Source organism: Macaca fascicularis, chromosome 11 (assembly GCF_037993035.2).
Source record: "Macaca fascicularis isolate 582-1 chromosome 11, T2T-MFA8v1.1".
NCBI classification, from domain to species: Eukaryota; Metazoa; Chordata; class Mammalia; order Primates; family Cercopithecidae; genus Macaca; species Macaca fascicularis.
Genome location: NC_088385.1, coordinates 123673760 through 123697372, shown reverse-complemented (window position 1 = coordinate 123697372; position 23613 = coordinate 123673760). Strand labels below are relative to the sequence as shown.

Below are 23613 nucleotides of genomic sequence, written 5' to 3'. Positions count from 1 at the left end.
TTGTCAAATTCTGGTGTAGTATTTAGTGTCAAGTATGGTACAGTATTATCCATAATTTTCTGTGAAAGTTATTAAAGTAGTCCTCCCTTTTCCAACTACACATCTGTGTGAAATAGATTTTCTTCGTGTGCTCCAACGCAGACAATATATTGTGACAGATTGAATATAGAGGTCGCTTCGGAGATTCAGCTGTCTTCCATTAAGGGAGACATTAAAAAGTTTGCAGAAATATAAAAATATTGCCCCTTTCCTTACTATGTTTTTTTTAAGTGTTTTTTCATAAAAAAAAACTCATGTACTGAATTCATTTTTGTTTTTAAATGAATAAAAATGATCTAAAATAAACATTTTAAGGATTTATGTTTTAATTTTCAATATGGTAGGCATCAATAGCCATAACTCACATAAACCCACGTATTGAGGTCCTCAGTAATTTTTAAGATTAGAAAGGGTGGCCGGGCGCAGTGGCTCAAGCCTGTAATCCCAGCACTTTGGGAGGCCGAGACGGGCGGATCACGAGGTCAGGAGATCGAGACCATCCTGGCTAACACGGTGAAACCCCGTCTCTACTAAAAAAAAAAAAAATACAACTAGCCGGGTGAGGTGGCGGGCGCCTGTAGTCCCAGCTACTCGGGAGGCTGAGGCAGGAGAATGGCGTGAACCCGGGAGGCAGAGCTTGCAGTGAGCTGAGATCCGGCCACTGCACTCCAGCCTGGGCGACAGAGCGAGACTCCATCTCAAAAAAAAGAAAAAAGATTAGAAAGGGTTCCAGGACCAAAGACTTTGAGCCCCGCTGTTCTGAGTGCTCCGGCACAGGCACTTCTGCTCAGCTGGCCTCAGTTTGGGGGGTCTTCCACTCCCTAGCTGTGGGCCTTGAGGGAGTTGGGGTTCTTCCTCTGTAAAATGGAGATGGTGAGATGGAATGTACGGGTCCAGGGTGTGTAGCATTGATTGAGAAGAGGCTATGAACACTGTGAAGCTCCTCGTGCCCCTTAGCTCCGCTGCAGTGAGACTGGAAACTCGTGGAGCAGATGCGGCAGCTTTTGCCTGGAGAATAGTTGGTTATCCTCTCTGCTGCTTTGAATTCCTCTTTTCTTTGGTTTTCATGTTAATTAATGCTTAGGGGGATAACTTAAATTGTAGAGTTGGGAGACAGGAGAAATCAGTGATGATGTTGGGGATGCCATTGAGGGAAGGGTTGGGAATGGTGAATGGTACCAGGTTTCTTGGGTGCATTTATTTAACAGATAACACCAACTGTGTGCCAGGCACTGTTCTGCTGGATGGCGGAGACAGAGTGGGCAAAGCAGATGACGTCTCTCCCCTCCAAGAGCCTATATTGCGCTAGCGGGTAAGGAGGAGAGATAGTAAATAAGCAAGGTGATTTCAGATAATGATGTATGTTACGAAGGAAACAAAACAAGATGACATGATCTAGTGGCCGGGCGGGCTTAACTATCGAGGCATTTGATCTGAGATTAAACAAGTTTCGATCTTGGGAGTTGGAAGGGTCCTTAGAGTTCCTCTTGTGTAACCAGATGTTCTCATACGTGTTCAAATGAGACTTTCTGAAAGTCTCAGCGCTGTTTGCATAACTCCTTGAAAGTACATGAACATGTTCAGCCTTAAAGGAGCTAAGTGTAAACTGGTGCCAAGTTAGATACTGTCTAAAGTGAAGTATATATCATATAGTATGAGAGTTGCTAATTTGGTGGGGATTTTTTTGTTTTTCACTGATTACTAAGATATATATATATATATTTCAGAGTGTTTGTCTCATGTTGCACAGGGTAGAGGAGGGGAACAGTTACCCGTAATCTCACTAACCAAAGGCATCCACTGTTCGCATTTGGGCATGTTTTCTTCCTGCCATTTTTCATACTTTTTGTTTGTATAGTTGAGGCATACCGTTTCTTCACTTAACATATAAGTATTTCCCTATCTTTAAAAGCTGTTTGGAAATATGATTTTTATAACTAAAAATTTCCATTATCAGGCTGCATTTAGCCATTTCCCAAAATACTAGACATTTGGAGTACCCTCTGGCCTTTCTCCACCTCCCCTGTTTTTTTTGAGGATCATAAGCAAGTCTCTCCTAATGACAAGAGTGCCTTATGTTTCCGTGCTTTACTGCTTACGTGGGACATTTATCTCACTTGACCTGTGATAACTCCTGAAAAGTATACAGCACAGTTACGAATATATCCCTTCTGAAGTCAGACACAAAGCAACACATTCGTAATCACAGTGTGTTTCTATAGCTCTTTACAATTAGGAAGAAAGCCCTCAGGTACTTTTGGCTCCTGCTCTTCTCTTTGTACCTACTACACCCCACGTGGACATGTGTCACAGCATCTGCAGTGCTTGATTTTGCACTGATGTATGGATGTACCCCTTTCTCAACAGCTCTGAGGCTCTTCGAATACAGAACCGGACTGCCGTTCGTCTCTGTATCCTTAGCATTCTGTAAGAACTAGATACCTTTGAATGAATTTCGAATTAAAAAAAAAACAAATATGAAGAAAAGCTTAAAATTGAGACAGCCTAATAGGATAGGTGAAACAGTTCAGGAAAGGTAGAAAGCCCCCTATCCTGTGAAGGAGTGCCCTCAGCACCCTTTGCAAGACTGGGCCTTCAAAAAAGCAAACATTGCTAAGTCATTTCTGCTACATGCCTTCACTATCCTTTTGGCAAGGTCTTGAGTATTCGTGTTTGAAAATGCATTGAAGTGCTGGGAGAATTGCTTTCCTGTTTACCAGGAATGTCATTATGTGGCAGGGGTCCTTCTGGGATGCACTTGACCGTGAACTCTTGTTTTCTTTCCAAACAACAACAGGATAGCGTGGGAGTAATGTTAAGGGCACTTTTAACCTTGTCGTAAAATCCAGTTTACTGTACTTTGACCAAGCTCTTAATAGTCTTTATGGCTATTAATTTATCTAGGGTAGCATTTGCAGCTCAGTTTAGTTTGCACATAGCTTGATGATGCAGTTAACTGATAGGGTCCCAGTGGAGCAGAAGAGTATGAATTTACAGGTAGTTAAGCAGCATGCACCTAAGTGATTTGTCCTATACTCCCAAGGCTCCTGCACTTAGCTCCTCTTCTCACAATGACTGAGGAATACGGATGTTGTTTTTGTATGACCCGTCCTGGTCCTGCTAGTACCAGTTCTTTCTTTGCAAAGAAACAAAAGGGAGGGGGCAGAATAGAAATTAAAGCCACCTTGAAAGACGGTAAATTAAAGAACAAAATCCGGTACCGGTGGAGTTGTGGTCAAATTGTAAACACTGTTATTTAAATGCTGGTACTATTACAGATGGTAGATATAATGTGGGAAATCATTTGGCACTACATAGCGTTTTACTACAAGTTATTCAAGAGAATTGTTTTAAAAACTCCACATTTTAATGCAATATTATCTGTGCTAATAGAAACCTGGGCCTGATGTTGATCTATAGAAGATGTGTTTACTAAATGATGGCACATCAACATGATGGATTATTAGATAGCCTCGAAAATGTGATTATCAAGGTAATGTAGGGACTTGGAAATGTTTTACTATCCAATTAGTGTCAAGAAGAGCTGAATGCAAAACATCCTAATTTGTATAAATGTTGAGGTCAAAAGCTAGAAGCTAATATGCAAAAACAAATAGAATTTATTTAAGTTGATGAGATTATGGACAATTTTTGCCTTTAGTGTTGGTAATTGTGTTTTTCAAACAATTTTTTAAATAATTGTAGATATACAGAAAAGTTCTAAGTATAATAGAAAGTTCCTACAGAATCTTTACTTAATTTCCTTCTGTTGTTAATAATCGTTTTTAATGTTGTTTTCACTTTATTTTAAATTAAAAAGAATATTCCCAAGATGATTAAAGATAATTTTAATAACCACATATGTCCCTCCCATGTTAATAGTCTGTAGTATAGTAGTTCCCCCTTGTCTGTTCTGAGACCCTCAGTGGAAGCCTGAAACTGCGGCTAGTACCAAACCCTCTCCATACTGTTTTTCGACCTGGTAACTGAGTGACTACTAAGTGACTAACATGGATATGCTGGATGAAGGAATGATGCACAGCCCGGGCGGGACGGAATGGGATGGCGTGAGGTTGCACCATGCTACTTAGAACGGTGGTCAGTTTAAAACTTAGGAACTGTTTACTTCTGCAGTTTTTTTTTTTTTTTTTTTTTTTTTTTGAGACGGAGTCTCGCTCTGTCGCCCAGACTGGAGTGCAGTGGCGCGATCTCGGCTCACTGCAAGCTCCGCCTCCCGGGTTCACGCCATTCTCCTGCCTCAGCCTCCCGAGTAGCTGGGACTACAGGCGCCCACAACCGCGCCCGGCTAATTTTTTGTATTTTTAGTAGAGACGGGGTTTCACCGTGGTCTCGATCTCCTGACCTTGTGATCCGCCCGCCTCGGCCTCCCAAAGTGCTGGGATTACAGGCGTGAGCCACCGCGCCCGGCCTACTTCTGCAGTTTTTCATTTAATATTTTTGGACCACAGTTAACTATAACTGTTAAACTTCAGAAAGTAAAACCATGGGTAAGGGAGACTACTGTATATCTTTCCATACCATTATCTGAGCTCTTACAAACCTATATGTGCTTGTTATCATAATTATTATCATAATATGTGTGATAGGCACATTATTCTGCAACTTGCTTTTTCCCTTAATAATACACTATAGTCATGCCCTGGTCTGCAACCCTGTCTTTGTATTGAAATCATCTAGGTACTTTAAAAATACTGATTCCCAGGTCTCCACAGATTTTTCTTGCCCATAGGTGGGCTTAGGAATCAGAATTTGTTTTTATGCTGCCTTCGTTAATCTAATGTGCAAAAGTCAGGTTGTAGAACTGCTACTCTAGTTAAATAGCTATCAGTCGTATCTAAGTTTGGTTGTAACAGTATTGTTATACCCATGTTCATTCAGTCATTTCTCTGTTACTGGGGTGTCAGGGGTTTTGTTTGTTTGTTTGTTTGTTTTTGAGACGGAGTTTTGCTCTTGTCGCCCAGGCTGGAGTGCAATGGTGTGATCTTGGCTCACCGCAGCCTTTACCTTCTGGGTTCATGCAATTCTCCTACCACCACGCCCGGCTAATTTTTGTATTTTTAGTAGAGGTGGGGTTTCACCATGTTGGCCAGGCTGGTCTCAAACTCCTGACCTTAGGTGATCCACCGGCCTTGGCCTCCCAAAATGTTGGGATTACAGGCATGAGCCACCACGCCTGGTGGGTTTCAGGTTTTTTATACCATTGCAATGATCATGTTGTAAACATCCCTGTGTTTCCCTATACATTGGTGTTTTCCATAGGATAGACCTGAGTTTCCTGGGCCACAGTGTATGTAGATATGTATTTTTAAAATACTAATGGATCTTCCCAGATTACTTTCCTAGATAAATTTTAGTAACTATAAAGATCTTTACCTTTTTTTTTTTTTTTTTTTTTTTTTGAGACGGAGTCTCGCGCTGTCACCCAGGCTGGAGTGCAGTGGCCGGATCTCAGCTCACTGCAAGCTCCGCCTCCCGGGTTCACGCCATTCTCCTGCCTCAGCCTCCCGAGTAGCTGGGACTACAGGCGTCCGCCACCTCGCCCGGCTAGTTTTTTGTATTTTTTTTTTTAGTAGAGACGGGGTTTCACCATGTTAGCCAGGATGGTCTCGATCTCCTGACCTCGTGATCCGCCCGTCTCGGCCTCCCAAAGTGCTGGGATTACAGGCTTGAGCCACCGCACCCGGCCACCATTTTTTAAGTATATAAGCCTCTTCATCAAATTTTCAAAATTAGCCTGTTTTGCTTAAAAAGCGACACATAACAGGTTATTTTTAAAGGTAACAGCCGCAGAACTCCGTTAGAATAGTGAATGTTTCAAGTACATTAAAGAGCCTTTGGGAGGGAGTCTTATTGCTTTGTTATCCAGGAATCCACTGAAGCATTCAGAAGAGGCTCTCTCAAGCTTGGCTTGTTTTCTAGCAGTTAGGCAGCTTCCTCCTTAGGTTTTTTTTTTTTTTTTTTTTTTTAAACAGTATAGAAAATATTATAACAGTATAGAAAAGGTAGTTTCAAAAGCTGACTCCTGCTGGACATAGCTTCTTCAAGGCCAGAAGAGATGGTCTTAAACTCTTGACTCCAGGGCAACTCTTCGAATTGCTTGTATGGGTAGAGGGCTGGCTGACCCGGGTGTGTTCGGCAGAGGGTTACATACTCAGTGGTCCTTCACAGAAGATATTCGCAAGTTGACATGCTTCATTTTGCTCCTAAAATCAAACTCCTAATTCACATTTTCCCAAACGTCTTCCACCAAAGTACCTGTAACTGCAAATGAAAGGGACTTTGTGCTCTAGATGTCTGAGATGAGAGTCACAAAAGTTTCTTCTGCTCTTTAAAAAGTGCATTCACATTTTAAGTTCTGTTCCACAATGTATTTGTTTTAATATGAAAAATATTTTAAATTAATTACTTGCCATCAGAAAGAAAAAGTCCAAAACTTTTCCTCTCCAATTTTTTCATAAAATTAACACTTTTATACACATTTATAATGTGCACGTCATCCAGAAGCCACGCATGTAAGTATGCCAGTTTTGAAGCATAGCGCTAGCTTATTACTTTTTCCTTCAGGTTTATTTTATGTCTTTGGCTCAGGCTTTGCTTGTACCAGGAGAGTACAGATTCCTGTAGTGTAAGCCTTTTATAGTATTTCTGTCCTCTTACTGTAGCTTCTATGAAAAATTGGTGAAATTGTAAGAAAGGATACTGGATACTTAACCTTCTCACTTATGGTTTCTTTGCAGGAGGAGAGGGCAGTGAGAGATAGGAATCTCCTCCAGGTTCATGACCATAATCAGCCCATCCCGTGGAAAGTGCAGTTTAACTTGGGCAATAGCAGTCGTCCGAGCAATCAGTGCCGCAACTCCATTCAAGGGAAGCACCTCATCACGGACGAACTCGGTGAGGCTGGCTTCCCTTCCTCTCCAGGCGATCAGGAGCGTAGACTGGTTGGGCCATTCATAGGGTTTTTGTTTTACTAGGGATTCCTCTGCAACACATTTCCCCTCCTCGCTCATTTGCAACATTCCCCAGGTTTTTGTCTTCTATACCCTACTCATCATTCAAGGTTCCCTTCAACATCAGAGAAGCTTGTTTTGATAACTCTAACTCTTAAAAGTTCCTTCTGCCTACAACTTACAGCATGAGCACTATGTCATGCATTAGTCCCCAGGCCACTTCTGACAATCTCTCCCCAGCCTCACTATTTCCCCATCTTGCCAATCTTTTTTTCTCATCTTGATGGTGAACTCTATAGGATAAGAGCTCAGTTTTCCTTCGTGGTGACCTGAGTAAAATTCACATTGTGTTGACACTCAAGAAGTGTACTTGTTGACTGACCAGATAATTTCAAAGTAATTATAAACACATTCAAAAGGTATGACTCTTAATAGTGAAAATGTAAATCTATTTGATAAGGTTTTCCCACTTCCTTGTAAGCTGTCAGAGGACTGTGCCTGGGCAAGGTGGTGGACTAGACACCTGCTAAGCTCCTCCCACTTAAAGATTGTTGAGTCTTCCCAAACAGTGAGACTCCTGCTAGTGCTTAGCATGCACTCATGGAGCCCTTCCTATGTGCTGGGCACTGGGCTATCGCCTTTGATTTTCGCAACAGTCCTATGAGGTGGATACTGCTATCTTCATATTATAGGCGAAGACATAGCACCAAAGGTTAAGGAACTGGCCCAACATTGCCAAAGACTTTTATAAACCATAAACGTGATACCATTATCACATCAAAAAAAAGTAACAATTTCTCCTAATGTCAAATATCCAACAGTATGTAAAGTTCCCTGATTGTTTTACAGATTTTCTTTTCTGCTGGTGGTTTGCAAATAACACTTTTTTTTTTTTTTTCAAGAGCAAATTTTGCCCTGTTTCAAAAAGTCTCAGAACAAATGGATCATGAACGTGACAGTATAGAAATTGCTATAGGTAACGTGTTAGAATCTTCATATACATAATGAATCTGAACTAAATGAAGACACTTGCTGTCTTGAAAATGAAAGCCACAGGCCGATGTGGTGACTCACACCTGTAATCCCAGTACTTTGGGAGGCCAAGACAGGAGGAGCACTCAAGCCCAGGAGTTCAAGACCAGCCAGGGCAGCATAACAAAACTGTCTCTATAAAAAATAAAAAATTAGCTGGATGTGGTGGCACACTGCAGGTGGCACACCTCAGCCTCCCAAGTCCCAGCTACTCGGGAGGCTGAGGTGGGAGGATCATCTGAGCCTGGGGAGGTCAAGGCTGCAGTGAGCTGTGATTACACCACGGCACTGCAGCCTGGGTGACAGAGTGAGGCCCTGTCTAAAAAAAAATTAAGAAAAAAACACAGTGCATTATTGCTTAAAAAAGCGGGGGTTGCGTTCCTTGCAAAATAAGAACACTTTAAAAAGATCTCAAAGTCTCCAAACCAGAGATGAGATTATTTGAAAATAAAGAAAGGAGCTGGAAGAAAACTGCCCACCTCAGGTTAGAGTGTTTTGTACCAGAATGCATTCCCAACTCAGCAGTGATGCCAGTGACAAGCTATGTTTTTAAGATCACTTTGAAAAAGCAAATCATACTGAAAATAATGTGGGTTTTGTTTTTTAACAAGCAGAGTGAAGTTTAGCAAAAGGAAGTGACTTCCACAAGATGACATAGTCAATAGGCAGACATTGACTTGGAGTTCAGAGCTTCTTACAGGATGTGTGACACTCAGTGAGAACACATGAAATCTTACACACTCACTCTAATGTTTTAGCGCTGGGTTGTGAGCGCAGTTTGTCATCTTTTATCTTAGCTAGTGAAAGAATATTCTTTCGATTAATTTAGGTGAGACAGACTCTTGGACTCCTTGAGTCCAGAAATGAAGGAATCAATCAATCAATAAAAATCCAAGAGCTACAGGTTTTATTTTTCTCCATGAATATGGGTGAAGTAAGTAGTTTAGTAAAGAAAGCATGTAAGAACTTACGCCTCTTAGCAAACAGATGCTGCTGTGAATATTGCCAGGGTAACACATTATTAAATAAGATCATTTGCATTTACAAACTTTTAATAGGCTGGAAGTTAATTTCCAAGGCAATAGCAACACAGTATGAGGTTGTGATCTTACAGGACTCCTTGTTGGAGATAACATTTGAGTGAGTAGATGTCTGATGCAAGGTGAGAGTTCTTGATGAGCTTGCTTTCAGCAAGCTTTAGAAAGAGCTGCATTTCAAGGCCGAATACTATAAGTTGGCAGTGGGGGGAAAAAAGGATGCCTGAGATGCTTACACTTACAAGATGAAAAGTAAAGGGCAGAAAGAGAATTTCAACTGGCAGAGTTTAAGTCACATTATATAGAGTTGCTGTATGTTTATTATTTTGAGCAGAATTTTGAGGAAAATGCTAACTAACTTATTTACATTTTGTGTTGGTTTCTAGTCCCTGTAAAGAAAATGAGTAGAAATAGGAAGAATCCCAAGAAACATTTACTATAGCGTTAGAATCATCCTCTCTTAATTTAGAAGACAGAATAACATAAACAACAACTACAACAAAAGGCACCGATTCCCAAGTATCTGGAACCTGGTTCTCTATAGGCCTCATTTGCTCAAGTCTTAAGTGAGGGCCCTTTTAGTTTCTTCATTACCATTGTTCTACTGGTGCCTCCTGCTTTTGAACAGACTTTGTTTTCTAAAGTAGTTTCTGAAAACAACCTTATATATACTTCAGCAAGTCTCCTTCTCTGAGGATGAAGAAGCTGGGCATTTGCAATGCAGCGATGCGGGGAGCAGCTGCTCTGCACCTGTGGGCCTGAACGTGCACCTGGGAGCTCATGTGTGCACCTGGGAGTTTCCTCAGGGCCATTGGTGGCCCTTATGGACTTATCCTTACATTTTTCTGTCCCATTCCCAGAAGGATGTAGAGAAATCTCTGTTTAGCAGCTCTGAACAATACATTAGCTTTTGTAAGGAGATTTTTTTTTTCTCTAAAGTTGGGCATGAATGGGCTGGGTTGGAGGGGGCATGTGTATATAGATGATGGGATTTATAAAAAGTTGAAGGAGGGGATTAGGAGGCTTTTTTCTTTCTTGAGTATTAGGCAACTGCATTCCCGAAGGCCGAGGGGTGATTGAGTCCCTGGCGTGTACACGTACAAATCAGTTTATAAGAGTTAGATGTGAATATTTCTATTTTTATAATCCTCCAAATTACTCAGTAAGCAGTGAGCGTCTGAAAGATATTTGTAAAGAGTGCTTTGTTTGTTCAATCTAGAAGGATCTCACTTTTGTGAATCAGTGCCTTGGTTTTTTTTCTGTTTTGAACTTTTTGTTTAGAAAAGAATGACATTTTTCTTCATGCACAGATGAGATGTTGGCTTGCATAGGTTAGAACAGGAGAATGTAGCTATAGCTTGACCTGGTGATGAAATCAAACATGTGCCAGCAGACTAAACAGTAGGTGTAGGTAGGTTCCGACGTGTAGCCTGGCGATAACAGGGGAGTGCCTGCTTCCTGTCAATGACTGCATGGGGAAAGCAAGTCCGACTCACATTATGTCCAGTTTCCAGCTCTTCGGTGCTTGGGATGATGCCCCAGACTCCAGCTTCTGTCTCTATACTTTCACTGCTGCTTCATGGTCATCCCTGGTAGGGAGGTGGCAAGGCTGCTGGTTTTATGCTAAGGTTGGTCTCTGACTTTCAGGCTACGTTTGTGAGAGGAAGGATTTGCTGGTAAATGGCTGCTGTAACGTCAACGTCCCTAGCACGAAGCAGTACTGCTGTGATGGCTGCTGGCCCAACGGCTGCTGCAGCGCCTATGAGTACTGTGTCTCCTGCTGCCTGCAGCCCAACAAGGTATGGGGAGTCGCTCCTGGTTCTGCGACTCCGGTTTTCTTTTGGCCTTTGTTTTATGATGAGCATTAGACTCTTGATGTGAGGCTCTTCTGAAAATAAAACTCAGGAAGTTTGTAGGTGTCAGAAATTGCTGCACAGTAGCTTTTATCTAACGTGAAAGGAGGTGGTTCCCAGTTGCTTGAATGGTTCTTTTGCAGAATGGACCATTGTATTGCTAATCACATATCTAATGAATAAGATACCCAGGGTGCTTTGGCATGCACGTGTATGCATGCGTGTGTCCCTTTCCCTCCCTTCTTTTCTCCTTCTCTTTACCCCCTCCCCATCCCTGTATCAGCATTCTCTTAGTTTAGGAGAGATAGGCAAGGTCACCTTCTGCTGGCTTAGGTAATTTATTACAGGCACTAACTTTTGTTTCCATAGCAACTTCTCCTGGAGCGCTTCCTCAACCGGGCAGCTGTGGCATTCCAGAACCTCTTCATGGCAGTCGAAGATCACTTTGAGTTGTGCCTGGCCAAATGCAGGACCTCATCCCAGGTCAGAAGCTGTGATGTCTCTAGCTGTGGGATGGCAGCTGATCGGTTAGAAGGAAACTAGAAAATACACACTGAGATCCTTTTGGTGGGGTGGTAATGGAGAAGAGAAGAGACTCAAATGAAGCTGTGTCACGCTTTGTTTGGTGTGATGATGGTATTTAAAATGTCAATGTGAGATTTATACAAGTTAGGGGAGGTGAAGCATTTTTATTAAATCAAGGTCTAATTAACTTGCATCTCTTCTATGTGGTTGGTACATTTGCTCCTTAAGTGGAAGCTTAAAATTATTTTTAAATCTGGTGGCGTCCTAATAGTCCAGCTCCTAAGAGAAGGTCCTCCTCCCGTCTTTGAAATATGACTAAGGCTTTCCAGTAACCACTTGTTTAGAGTAAGTAGCAATTTGTTCTGGGATGGAGTCGTTGTTTATTTTAGGATTCAAGGGGATGAGGCAGGTGAATGTTTAAAAATACATGAATAAATCTGTAGGCTGTCAGGCTCTCAATACATATTAGCGTGCCGTCATTAAATGCTTCGCTCTTTGGGCATTAAATATTATTGCACCTGCTGCCGAAAGCGTCTGAAAGTCTTTTGCCTTTTCATCACTGTCTCCTCGGCTCTCAGCTATTGTGGTTGGGCAGTTGTCGTAGCTCTCTTTGTAAAATCACCAGACATGTTTATTATACAAGCACACTTCTTCTGGCTTCTATTCATGGTGTCTCTAAGATTTTACTGGCTTCGTCTGAGATAACGGACTCATTTGTCATTCTCCAAAGCTCTTGTACCCTTTGCCAGATTTCTGTAGTCCACCTTTTGATTTTATGCCCCTTCTCATGTCTCTGGTTTGTTCTGCGAGCATTCAGTATCATTGGGTAAATGTTTCAGGGATTATAATGAGCATTTGAAAACATTAAGAAATTCCTGATGGTCTTGTTTTGCTTGAAGAGCTTTCCACTTGAATGAGCTTTAAAGGAAATGAGGAGGAAGGCTGAACACATGACTCATTTTGATTCAGATTCTCTCTCATTCTGAGAAACGCTAGAAAAGGCGAAGTATTTTCTTTCCTTCACTGATAAAACCCAGGAATTATTTCTAGTCTTCAGTGAAGCTACTATACTTTCGGACTTGGTCTTTTTACCATAAAAAGATTTCCCAATTGCCATTTGATTTGTTTTGATAAAAGTATCCCGAGAAAGAGAAGATTTGGTTATATGTCTGTTAAATTGGATGAATATTTACAAGTTTGTTGCTTAGCATTGGTCTTGGACTAATTAATGAATTCTAGACTAGCCAAAAACTCAAGTTGCTTGTATGAAAACAAATTGCTGAAAAATTAGCCATCAGGAATGATTGTCTGCTTTAAATCACACTTCCAATTTGCTTAGCCAAATGAGGCTTGCATGGTATTGTAGGAATTGGCTCATGCACCAAATTTTTAGGTACATAAACTTCATGAAAGCGATTTAAAGTGCATCTCCTTAGTGTCTCCGCAGCGTGCCTTACCGGGAACTGAATGAAGCACAGGATCAGGTGCAGAACGCCCATCGGATCTTAGACTATTCCCAGTAATTGGAGAAAAAGTAGTTGTCTTGAGTCACCAGGTCACGGCGAAGTTACTCACTGGTGTACACAAAAAGAAACAGTGCCACAGTGATGTTATGTCCGTGTTCATGCTCTGCGCTGGCGTTCTGGGTTGAGCATTCTTGTTTGTTCCAGAAAGTGCCTTGGAGCCTTTAGTGACATTTGGAGATGGACTCGGCCAGCCTCCTGCAGGGAGAGTCTGACAGTCCCGATCCACTCTCACTCTTCCTAGAGGGAGGTGTGTGAAGCTGTGCTCACTCTCACCGCGCTCTTATCTTCCTTTTGCCAACAGAGCGTGCAGCATGAGAACACCTACCGGGACCCTATAGCAAAGTATTGCTATGGAGAAAGCCCGCCCGAGCTCTTCCCCGCATGAGGGGCGCGTTGGACTTGCTCCAGCCTGGGTGGACGGGCGCGGCGGACTTGCTCCAGCCTGGGTGAGGAGGCCCTGCCGAAGAACTCGCCTCCTGGGGCCCAGCTTCAGCCATCGGGCCAGGCTGCGGGAAGAAGACAAAGGCAGCGTGAGGAAACCTTGGCTTTGACTACTTCTCGTGTTGTCATCGTTGGCTTTGCTCACCGCCCGGGCTTACCAGATGGAACTCTTCTGTAAAGCAGCTTGGACCCTCCAGCCAGTCCCATTCGGGAAAGAGGAAACCGGAGGCCGGGCTCGCGGTTTTGCTGGAGTTCTTGGATGACTCAGCCCTGGGACCTGCACAGGGACCTGTGACTTGTGTTCGTCGGGGGCCGGTGTCACTTTCCGTTTTGATCCAGGCCCTTTCACTGTAAAATTATTTATTGGATTCCTTTAGAGTAATGGGAAAATTCTAATGTTTTATGTAGGAAAATGCCTTGCCATTCTAGTTGAATATGTTCAAGGAAATTGTTTTTGTTGTTGTTCTGTGTTCTCGAGTTTCAGGAGTTAAATCATTCTTCCTCCCAGATAAAACATTTTCTCTTTTAGGACGTGGATATTCTCTCTAGGCAGTTATTTTTGTTTGTATTTCGACAGTATCAAGCATAGGCCCTGAACATGACCTGTTAGCCATATCCTGACGTGTAAAATTATCTGAAAACTCAGACACTCTTCCATTCTAATCTAATTGTAAAATTCCTAGCAGTGGGCGCTGTGTGCCTGCCCTCAGGTTCTTTTCCAGTGGCAGTTGAATGTGCTCATATACCCTATGGAGAGCACTGTTTTAGCAGAAATCTAATTTCTCTTCCTGGAGGAATTTGTTCTCATTTCTTTTGCCACTTAAAATTAACTGTGGGCTACTCAGCCAGGGTTCAGTGGGAGCCTCAGGAAGGTCAGAGGCAACCTCCTCCCCTGTTCTGTCAATAGAAACCCAGTGTTGAGGCAATTCCTAAACACATACCTTGCAGCTTGCTGTATGTGTTTATTCTTTATTGCCTTCAGCTTTGGGGATGTAACAGGCACAAATGTTTGGTTTCCCTATGATTTATAAAGAAGAAGAAGAAGCCCAACTTCCTCTCAGAGCACTGCGAGAAGAGTCTTCCACCTGCCCTCAGTGGGAGATGAGAATGGTCTTTATGACTCAGAGAATGCTACACATGTAGGTTGCTGGTGTGTCCTGAATCCACAGGCATGAAACACTCCCCATTTTTCCTACTGTAACGCAGACTCTGCGGCTCAGGGTCTAGAATATGTGATCGTAAGATGAAGACATGCCCTTTGAATAGTACTGCTCTTTGGTTTCAGGAGTCACATGAACACACAACTCTCCCATATTCCTTCACGAACCTCAGGATTGAGCAAGGTCTTTGTCATTTTTTTGGTTCATATTATTGACCTGGGAGCAAGGTGCTAGTTCTATGGTCAGTATTCAACGTTTTTTTCAGTGGAGCTTTTTCTTTGGGCCATGTTTGCCTTCTAGTACATTCCTGCAGTATGTAGTGGCGTTCTTCCTTAACTTCCTCCTGTTACCTCTTATACTCATCTCCCAAAGTTATTTGCCTCCCTTAAGTAAGTTTTCCTAGAGGGTAAGCTGGTCAGGCAATTTTAAAAATATTAGATCCCAAGAAATCTATTCCGTTGGCATTGGACTTACCCGATTCCATGTGTTTGCAGCAGGACTACATCGAACCTCTGATGTGACGGATCGTGGCATGTCTGCATGTCTCATCCATCTATTGTTTTTGCTAACTCAGTTTGGAATTTCAGTGTCGGTCTTCCCCCGGTTGACATTGGTATCCGCCTCTCCTTTGAGCTTATTTTAACTCTTGAGCAACATAACGTACGTAGATTTAATGTGAACAGTTTATACCAAAGGGCAGTCTGTGCCTATTTACGGATCCTCTCTGACTTTGTACTTGAAGAGCGCATTTTACATTTCCAGTGCTTTCACAAACAGGAACTCCAACCTTACAATGGAGACTTAAGCTTGCTTGTATTTCCACTTTGTGGATGAGGAAATACGAGAGGTGGAGTGACTTCCTGGGTCCCCACTGAGATTTAGTGACCGATGCCAAACAAGAACTCCATCTCTGACTCTAGATCTAGCCCTCTTCTCAGTCTCTTGCCAGCTCCAGCCCTGACACGGTGGGCGGCTCCCCTGAGAGCAGATACATTTCAATTGTCCAGGCCAAAAGGGGGCGAGGCGGCCTAAACACCCAAATTAGGTGGAGGATCCAAAGGTCATTTTCATGTGGCTGTGGGATATGTTTTTTGTACTTCAGTCAGCTAGGGGTGTGTTCACGGTTTTTGGAAATTCACAGTGCTTGAGCCTCCATAATGAAGCCGGGCTGCAGAGCACCTGGCACGCGCTCCAGGCTCCCAGCTCCCAGCCTAGGACCCCTGCCTGCCCTCCACTCTGGTTTGTTTGTGGTTCCCTCGACCGAGGGTTTCTAGAATCAGGGACTTTGTCTAAGTTTTGTTTGCCTGGAGCCCAACGAAGCGTGTGGTACACGTTGGGAGTTTAGAAGATCACAAAAGGGATGAAAACACCTTCAGAAAAAACTTTATTGGTGGGGCGCGGTGGCTCACGCCTGTAAATCCCAGCACTTTGGGAGGCCAAGGCGGGTGGATCACCTGAAAGCAGGAGTTCAGACCAGCCTGACTGACACGGTGAAATCCCGTCTCTACTAAAATTACAAAAATTAGCCGGGTATGGGGGCATGCACCTGTAGTCATGAAACTATCTCAAAAAAAAGAAAAAAATGTTATTAATAAGTGAGTGTTTTAGGCTCAAGGGAATTGAGTCATACAGCGCATCTCCCCCAGTTCTGCATCTTATTTGCTGCGCTTGCTGAAGTTGTAAAGATTGGTCCTAACAGGGAAAGAAACATACAAGAGACTCTGAAAAGGGCTCTGAGACAGGCAAGGACAAAGGAGGGAGGGAAACACCTTCCGCAGGGCCTGGGACCTGCCAGTGCTAGAGCTGCTTTTTAGTTTGTTTGTTTTGAGATGGAGTCTCGCTGTGTCACTCAGGCTGGAGTGCAATGGCGTGATCTCGGCTCACTACAACCTCCGCCCCCTGGGTTCAAGCAATTCTCCTGCCTCACCCTCCTGAGTAGCTGGGATCGCAGACATGCACCACCACACCCAGCTAAGTTTTTGTATTTTTAGTAGACGGGGTTTCACCATGTTAGCCAGGCTGGTCACAGACTCCTGACCTCAGATGATCTGCCCGCCTCAGCCTCCCAAAGTGCTGGGATTACAGGTGTGAGCCAGTGCGCCCGCCTGGATCTGCTATTGATGGGTGAGCTCCACAGCTTTTGCAGAAGCAGAAGATAGGACTTGAGAGCAGTGCTGTCACCTCTCAGCATGTCCCCAAGCCCAACTGGGGCCTCCTGGAGATGCCTCAGCCGGCGTTGGCCCCAAGGGAATCGTGGGGAACAGTTGCACAATTTGCAAGTTTCTGAGTGCAGCTTCTCCCATCCTTGGGATCTGCAGATAAATTGTAAATGTAGCAAGGTACTGCTTATTGGATGTACTTTTCACGGGTAGGACAATTCTTTTGGGACTCTAGAGTTGGGAACTACCACTTCTTACTAGCGGCATGGCCTGAGGCAGTCTTCCTCCTCTGCGTCTCAGGCCCTTCATCTGTGAAATGGGGTCATAGCATCTGTCTCTCAGGGTCGCTGTGAAGTGTCGATGTGAGCAAGGCCTGAAGCTTGGCAAAAAGTCAATGTCTGCAAGTCAATGGGGAGCAATATCAGGGACAGTAAGGGGTCGGCTCAGATGGGGTGGGTGGGCTCCTGGGGTTAGGGTAGGAATTACAGAGCTTTTGTTACTATTGTTACTATTTTTTAAAAGAACTCGTGCTAAAGATACGATATTTCAGATAATTCAGAAGCACGTAAGGATGAAACTTGGGATAACCTAAAATCCCACAACCTAGAGATACGCACCACCCATTTTTGTCTTCCCCCATTTTCTAGGCAAAAATGAAAGCACTTTGTCCTCTTGAAAAACAATTCTCAAATGAATATCCTATGTTACATAGAGGCCTATGTAATGCATTTGCGTGGCCACATGGTGTCAATTTCATGGATATACAATAATATTAATTCCCTGCTGAGGACATTAACTGGTTTCTAAGGCTGCTTGTTGTTTTTGCTACTACAAATAATGCATTGATGATAAATACTTTTACATACATGGTTGTGTGTTTATCTGAACTATTTTCACCAATATATTCACCTAGTGTGTATGGGAGTGTCCATTTTTGTCATACCCCTGATAACCCTGTGATAACATTTTTAAACATTTTGCTAATGGATCTCAATGTTCTTGTTTGAATGTATTTAATTTCTAGTAGAATGAGCCCCATTCCTTGTTTTGATTGGCTATGTATCATGTACATATGGTGAAAAGCCTATTCGTGACTTAGCCAATGTTGTTTCTTTTTCTCACTGATTACAACAGTACATTTTTAAATGAAAGCAGCCTTTGTCCCCTTCTCTTGTTTTTCAGCCCTGTGTTAGAAACAAGTAAGCTCACATATTCACAAACCAACTTTTCCAGTTCACCTAGGGCAGTGGGGCTCAACCAGGGGCCATTTTACTCCCCAGGGAACACTTGGCAACGTCTGGAGACATTTTTGTCACAGCTGGGGAGGAGGGCAGTACTGTGGGCACTGGTGGAGGGAGGCCAGGGATGGTGCCCAACATCGTGCAGTGCCCGGGACAGCCCCCACCACACAGAATTACCTGGATGGAAGTGTGAGCCGCCCTGCTCTGGGGTCACATCTCCCCCTTAGGTTGAACAGAGGAGCTCCTGGTAGCTGAGTGCTGACTTCATTATTTCCCTGCCCTTGCCTTCTGCTGTGCTGAAGTGCTGCTGATTAAATTACCCTGAAATCCCCCCAGGACATGTTACTTCCTCACATGTCTCTACCAGCCCGGCGCAGCCTCAAGGAATGGCATTATTACTTTGCCACTGTGTCCTCACCGCACTCTTGGACTCCACCAAATGCAGACACCTTCCTGTCTGCAGAAGGATCTGGAGGAGTAGGAACGCCTCCCCTCCACGACAGATTGGCTCTCCCCAGCACCTCGCCAGCAGTTCTTTGAATGGAGTGGCTTTGGAGGTGGGGGTTGGGGAAGAAATGTGGGCCTGTCATCACAGGTTCTGTTTAGAAAACTAGTCATTCTACTAAAAAGGTATCATGTAAGTAAATAGGAGCAATAAAAACAAAGATAGTGGGACTCTGAGAGGCTTTCTCCACCTCTGGCCGGTTAGTCTATTGTTTGTTGAGGAAGGCTCTTCCAGCGTGTGACCTTTTGCGTGTTATCACAGCGTGAGTACAGTTTTGTGTACAGGCAACCCTGCTTTCAGCATGTATCTGCGACATGCCTTATCTGGTCTGCTGTCACAGAGCAAAGTGGAGCAAGCGGTCGCCGTCGGTCTGCACCTGAGCTAGGAGCCGAGTGGTGACGTGCATATGGGCTGACTGCGTCTCCGCAGAACCTCTTCAGTGACCTTCCTGTGCACGACTCAATTAGTCCCAGATGTTGGAGTTGAACCGCTGGACTGTGTGTAAAATGAAAGTGCAGCCTTTAGTATTGTAGTAAAGAAAATGACTTGCCAGTTACACCCATGAGCAAAGCAGTTAATTATTCGAATCTTTTACCACGAGTCCAGGTTTATTTTTTCTCAGGACTATACACTCTATGAGACCAGAAGGACCAAGACATATCACTCTCAGAAATGTGGTGTTTATCAGCACTGCCAGAGTTTTTGGTAGGGTAGTTTATTCTTGGAATTTTTAAATTCATACTTTTTTTAATGCAACATGGGGTAGGTAAGCTTCTGATCACTGTACACCCAGTGTATCCCAAAATCGAAAGTGGTGTTGGCAGCTGGGTGTGGTGGCTCACACGTGTAATCCCAGCACTTCGGGAGGCCAAGGTGGGAGGATTGCTTGAGCCCAGAATTTGAGACCAGCCCGAACAACATGGGGAGACCCTGTCTGTACAAATAAATAAATAAATAAAGTAGCCAGTCACGGTAGTGCATGCCTGTAGTCCCAGCTACTCAGGAGGCTGAGGCGGGAGGATGGCTTGAGCCCAAGAGGTTGAGGCTGCAGTGAGCCGTGATTGCACCAGTGCACTCCAACCTGGGCCACGGAGTGAGATCCTGTCTGGGGAGGGGAAAAAAGTGTTGGCTAAATGAGAGATCACCATTATCAGTAATTTAAGATTCCAGACTCTGTTGGTCACATCTCACTATTCTTAAGGAAGAGAGAACGAGAGCGAGAGAGAGTATTGTCCTGTCCTATGGGGATTGGGGCATTGTATTAAGTTGTACTGGGGGATGTCAAGATAGAAATGTTGAGTAAGTTACTACCTGAATAAATATTTGACCAGTTGATGCTAATTTGAATAGTAAATGTGATGACATATATTCTCGGGGATGTTTCCCATACATTGGCTCTGTGTGTGCACACGTGCACGCGTGTGTGCATGTGTGTGCAACAAAAGCAGTATGAAGTATGTGAGTAATATCCTAATTTTATTGACAAGAGCACTGACCTTAATGACCTTGAGTAAATTACCCTCTCCGGCTTTGGTTTCCTCATTTGTCAATTAAGGGTGATTGCTAGCGTATCTTGCAGATCCAAATTCCAATTTTTGTGACAAGCCAAAAGTCCCCCTGGCTGTGAAAGCAAGACCAGACAGAGCCCATGTCTCCCAGCGGCTGGGACCCAGGCTTTTGATTTTCACAGGGCAAATGTAGCCCAGCCATCTGGAGCCCGTTTTTCTCCGAACCAGGGCTTCCTTCCTCCTCCTCTCTTGCAGATTTTAACTGGGGCTCACCATTTTCTGCCTCTTCCTCCTCCAGTTTTAAAGAGACACCATATCCTTCTCTGCTGGGACCAACTTCCCATGTACTGCTGCCCTGCACCTGTGAAAACAGCTGCTGTGTTTTCTGTCATAAAAATAGCTGCCTTTTGGCAGAGAAGCACACAACGGTACTACTACGTTTCTGAGCCTTAATGCAGTGCTAAATTATTTAGGTGTGCTTAACCTGAGATACACAGAGCGTCTTGGAACTCCTAAGCAGGGCTTCTACAGGCATTGCTCAGTAAAAGGCTTTCCTTTCTCTGCTTTTGTGATTACCAGGCAGAAACCTTAAAAGGTACGAACTTACAAAGAAATTAAATTGTGCCAAATTAGATTCCCAGCCCCTAGAGATAACCACTAATTAAAGTTCTGCTGGAGCGTTTTGCCTGTACTTTGTATATAAACGTGGATTTTGTATTTGTATGTAAATAAAGGTAGGACCCTGCTGTCCATATTATTTTAAAATAATTAGCTCCTGTTAGATTGATTTAATCCAATGATAGCGAATTCATTTGCAGAGCAGGCAAGCGCGCTTTCCACTTCTATCATCGTGCCTGGAAGATTGAAGCCCGGTTAGAGGTTAAAATCCTCTCATAATTGCACAGGAGTTTAGCTTTGCCTGCTTTTTCCTTGTCTGATTTTATGCAGTGGGGAAAGAAGTCTTTTTGTTCTGCACAAATAAATTATACGCATTTGCCGCGGCCGGAGTTGACCTGCATTAGGGATGCTGAAGAAACCTGTCGCAGCAGGGCATCTCTTGGCATGACTCCGACTTTCCTGAGAGAGCAGAGAGACAGATCGGGAAAACGGCCCTCCAGATCTCCTGAGCCTGTCATTTATTTTAGTGAACTGCTAAATGCAGAAATGTGAAACATAAAAAGGCTGGGGAAGGATCTGTGGACCATCTCACTGGCTACCTGGTGTTGTAAGATTATTTGAGCTCCAGGTGGTCCACATTTCCCCCAGCACCGGCTCCGCCCTGGCAAGCTGCTGGTCTACATGGTGGTTTTCGAGGGTACAAAGGACTTCAGTTTTTAAAGATGTTCCTAAATGCTCCGTGGCATCTGCAGCAGGATGTCTGGAGCTGGAATCCACTGTGCTCTCTTCCCTAGGCACGCACTGGACTCAGTTTCTTCTGGGAGGTTTCCATCTGGGCAGCACTTCAGGGCGTGCTCCTCGAGCTCCATCCGTGGCATCCATACCTGCCTGGGCTGTGCCTGCAGCCTGCTAAATGCCAACCTGGAAGCCTGAGACAGATAGGCTTGGAGCAGCTTAGCAGCCGGCTGGGCTAATTTATTTGACACAAATCAGCTCATTGACCTGATTTAGCATGGGGAGGAACTACAGAGCCGAGTCAGCTGTGATCATAAAGCCCTTTCTTCTCACTGCAGCCCTTTCAGACCTCGAAGGATGGCAGTGTAGTCAAATGACACTTGCGGGTACGATTTCAAGGGAAGGAGAAGAAGATGGAGAGATGGAAAGTGGAGAGCAAGGCGGTGCGGGTGGCACAGATACCGACAATTGCTTTCTGTGCCACTTGGTGGCACCAATGCCATAGGTTTTCTGTCCTCAATGTGATCCTTGTCTAGAGATTATGGGCCCCGTGCCTGCGTGGAGCTCTCTCTCCTGAAAACAATGAAGCTGTTTCTATAGATGAGAACCATCTGGTGGTGATGACAAATCAGGACTCTTTCCCGGGTCCTGGCAATTTTGTGAACAGGGACTCAGGAAAGTAGCCCTTGCAGAAGAGGGAACTGGGCATGCTTCTGGTGCAGAGAAGACCCAAGTCTTAAATAAATACCCACAGCTACCCCCTTCTTCCTCCTGAACCCTCCGCCAACACAAAAAGTGGGACAGGCCTCTTAACCATTCATACCCAGACAAAGAAAAACATTTATGAAGCACTCGCCATGTGCCACTCTGCACGTGCAGCGTCCCATCCCCATCTTCTGAGACCGGCATTCTTCTGTGTGTGTGTGTGTGTGTGTGTGTGTGTGTGAGAGAGAGAGAGAGAGAGAGTGAGAGAGAGAGAGAGAGAGAGAATCTCACTCTGTTACCCGGCCTGAGTGCAGTGGTGCGATCTTGGTTCACTGCAGTCTCAACCTCCCAGGCTCAAGTGATCCTCCCACCTCAGCCTCCTGAGTAGCTGGGACTACAGGCACACATCATTACACCCAGCTATTTAAAAAAATTTTTTAGTAGAGATGGGGGTCTTGATATGTTGCTAAGATGGGGGTCTCGATATGTTGCTCAGTCTGGTCTCGAACTCCTGGGCTCAAGTGATCTGCCTGCCTCAGCCTCCCAAAATGGTGGGATTATTATAGGCATGAGCCACTGCACCCAGCCAGGTGCTCCTTTTTTTTTTTTTTCCTCTTGGAATGGAGTTCTGTCACCCAGGATGGAGTGCAGTGGCACGATCTCCACTCACTGCACCCTCTGCCTCCCGGGTTCAAGCAATTCTCCTGTTTCAGCCTCCCAAGTAGCTGGGACTACAGGTGCACGCCACTATGCCTGGCTAATTTTTGTATTTTTAGTAGAGATGGGGTTTCATCATGTTGGCCAGGCTGGTCTCGAAGTCCTGACCTCAGGTGATCTGCCCACCTTGGCCTCCCGAAGTGCTGGGATTACAGGTGTGAACCACCGTGCCCGGCCAGGAGTTCTTTTTCGTCATTTTATAGAGGAAGTCTCAGATGCTCAGGTTAATTTTAGCACAAGTTTACACCATGACATGGAGGAGCCACCTGCAAACTCCAATCTAAGTGCAAGCAGGGCCGGGGCAGCGTGTTGCCTTGGCACGTTTTGATCACCCGTTGTCGTTTCCTATGGGCAGGGGCTGTGCCTCCATGTGTCTCTTATTTCTGGGCCCCCTGGCCTATCTGTGAAAGGATGTAAACAGGATAAAGCATGGGGTCCTTCCAGTCCTGGTATTCTAGGATTGTAGTTGGTGGCTTCCAGGACCTGGAAGGTGTTGCTTGAAACCAGTGCTGTTTAACCAGTGGGAGATTTTACACCACCCACTTCAAGCAACGTTTGAAGACATTTTGTTGTTGTTTTTGTTTCTTTCTTTGTTTTTTCCTTTCTTCGTTTCTTTTCTTTTTTTTTTTAAACAAAGTTTTGCTTTGTGGCCCAGGCTGGAGTGCAGTGGCACAATCGCCGTTCACTGCAGCCTCGAACTCCTGGGCTCAAGTGATCCTCCCATGTTAGCCACCTGAGTAGCTGGGACTATAGGCATGAGCCACCATGCCTGACTAATATTTATTTATTTATTTATTTTTGGACATGGGGTCTTGCTATGTTGCCCAGGCTGGTCTCCAAT

The 23613-nt window shown here is 44.2% G+C and overlaps 1 protein-coding gene across 14 annotated transcripts in view; it reads left to right on the top strand.

Moving 5' to 3' along the window:
- The window catches only part of SPRING1 (SREBF pathway regulator in golgi 1), a 139543-nt gene that overhangs the window by 8513 nt on the left and 107417 nt on the right, over positions 1-23613 (top strand). For 5 of the 14 annotated variants that reach the window (XM_065524860.2, XM_074007971.1, XM_065524861.1 and 2 more), the window contains exons 2-4: positions 6798-6954; positions 10727-10878; positions 11302-11415. In XM_065524860.2, coding sequence (XP_065380932.1) covers positions 6798-6954; positions 10727-10878; positions 11302-11415 — 423 coding nt within the window. Of the gene's footprint in view, positions 1-6797; positions 6955-10726; positions 10879-11301; positions 11416-12893; positions 13962-23613 lie in introns of those variants that run through there. The other 9 variants (XM_074007972.1, XM_065524862.2, XM_005572341.5 and 6 more) reach the window with 8 other exon arrangements.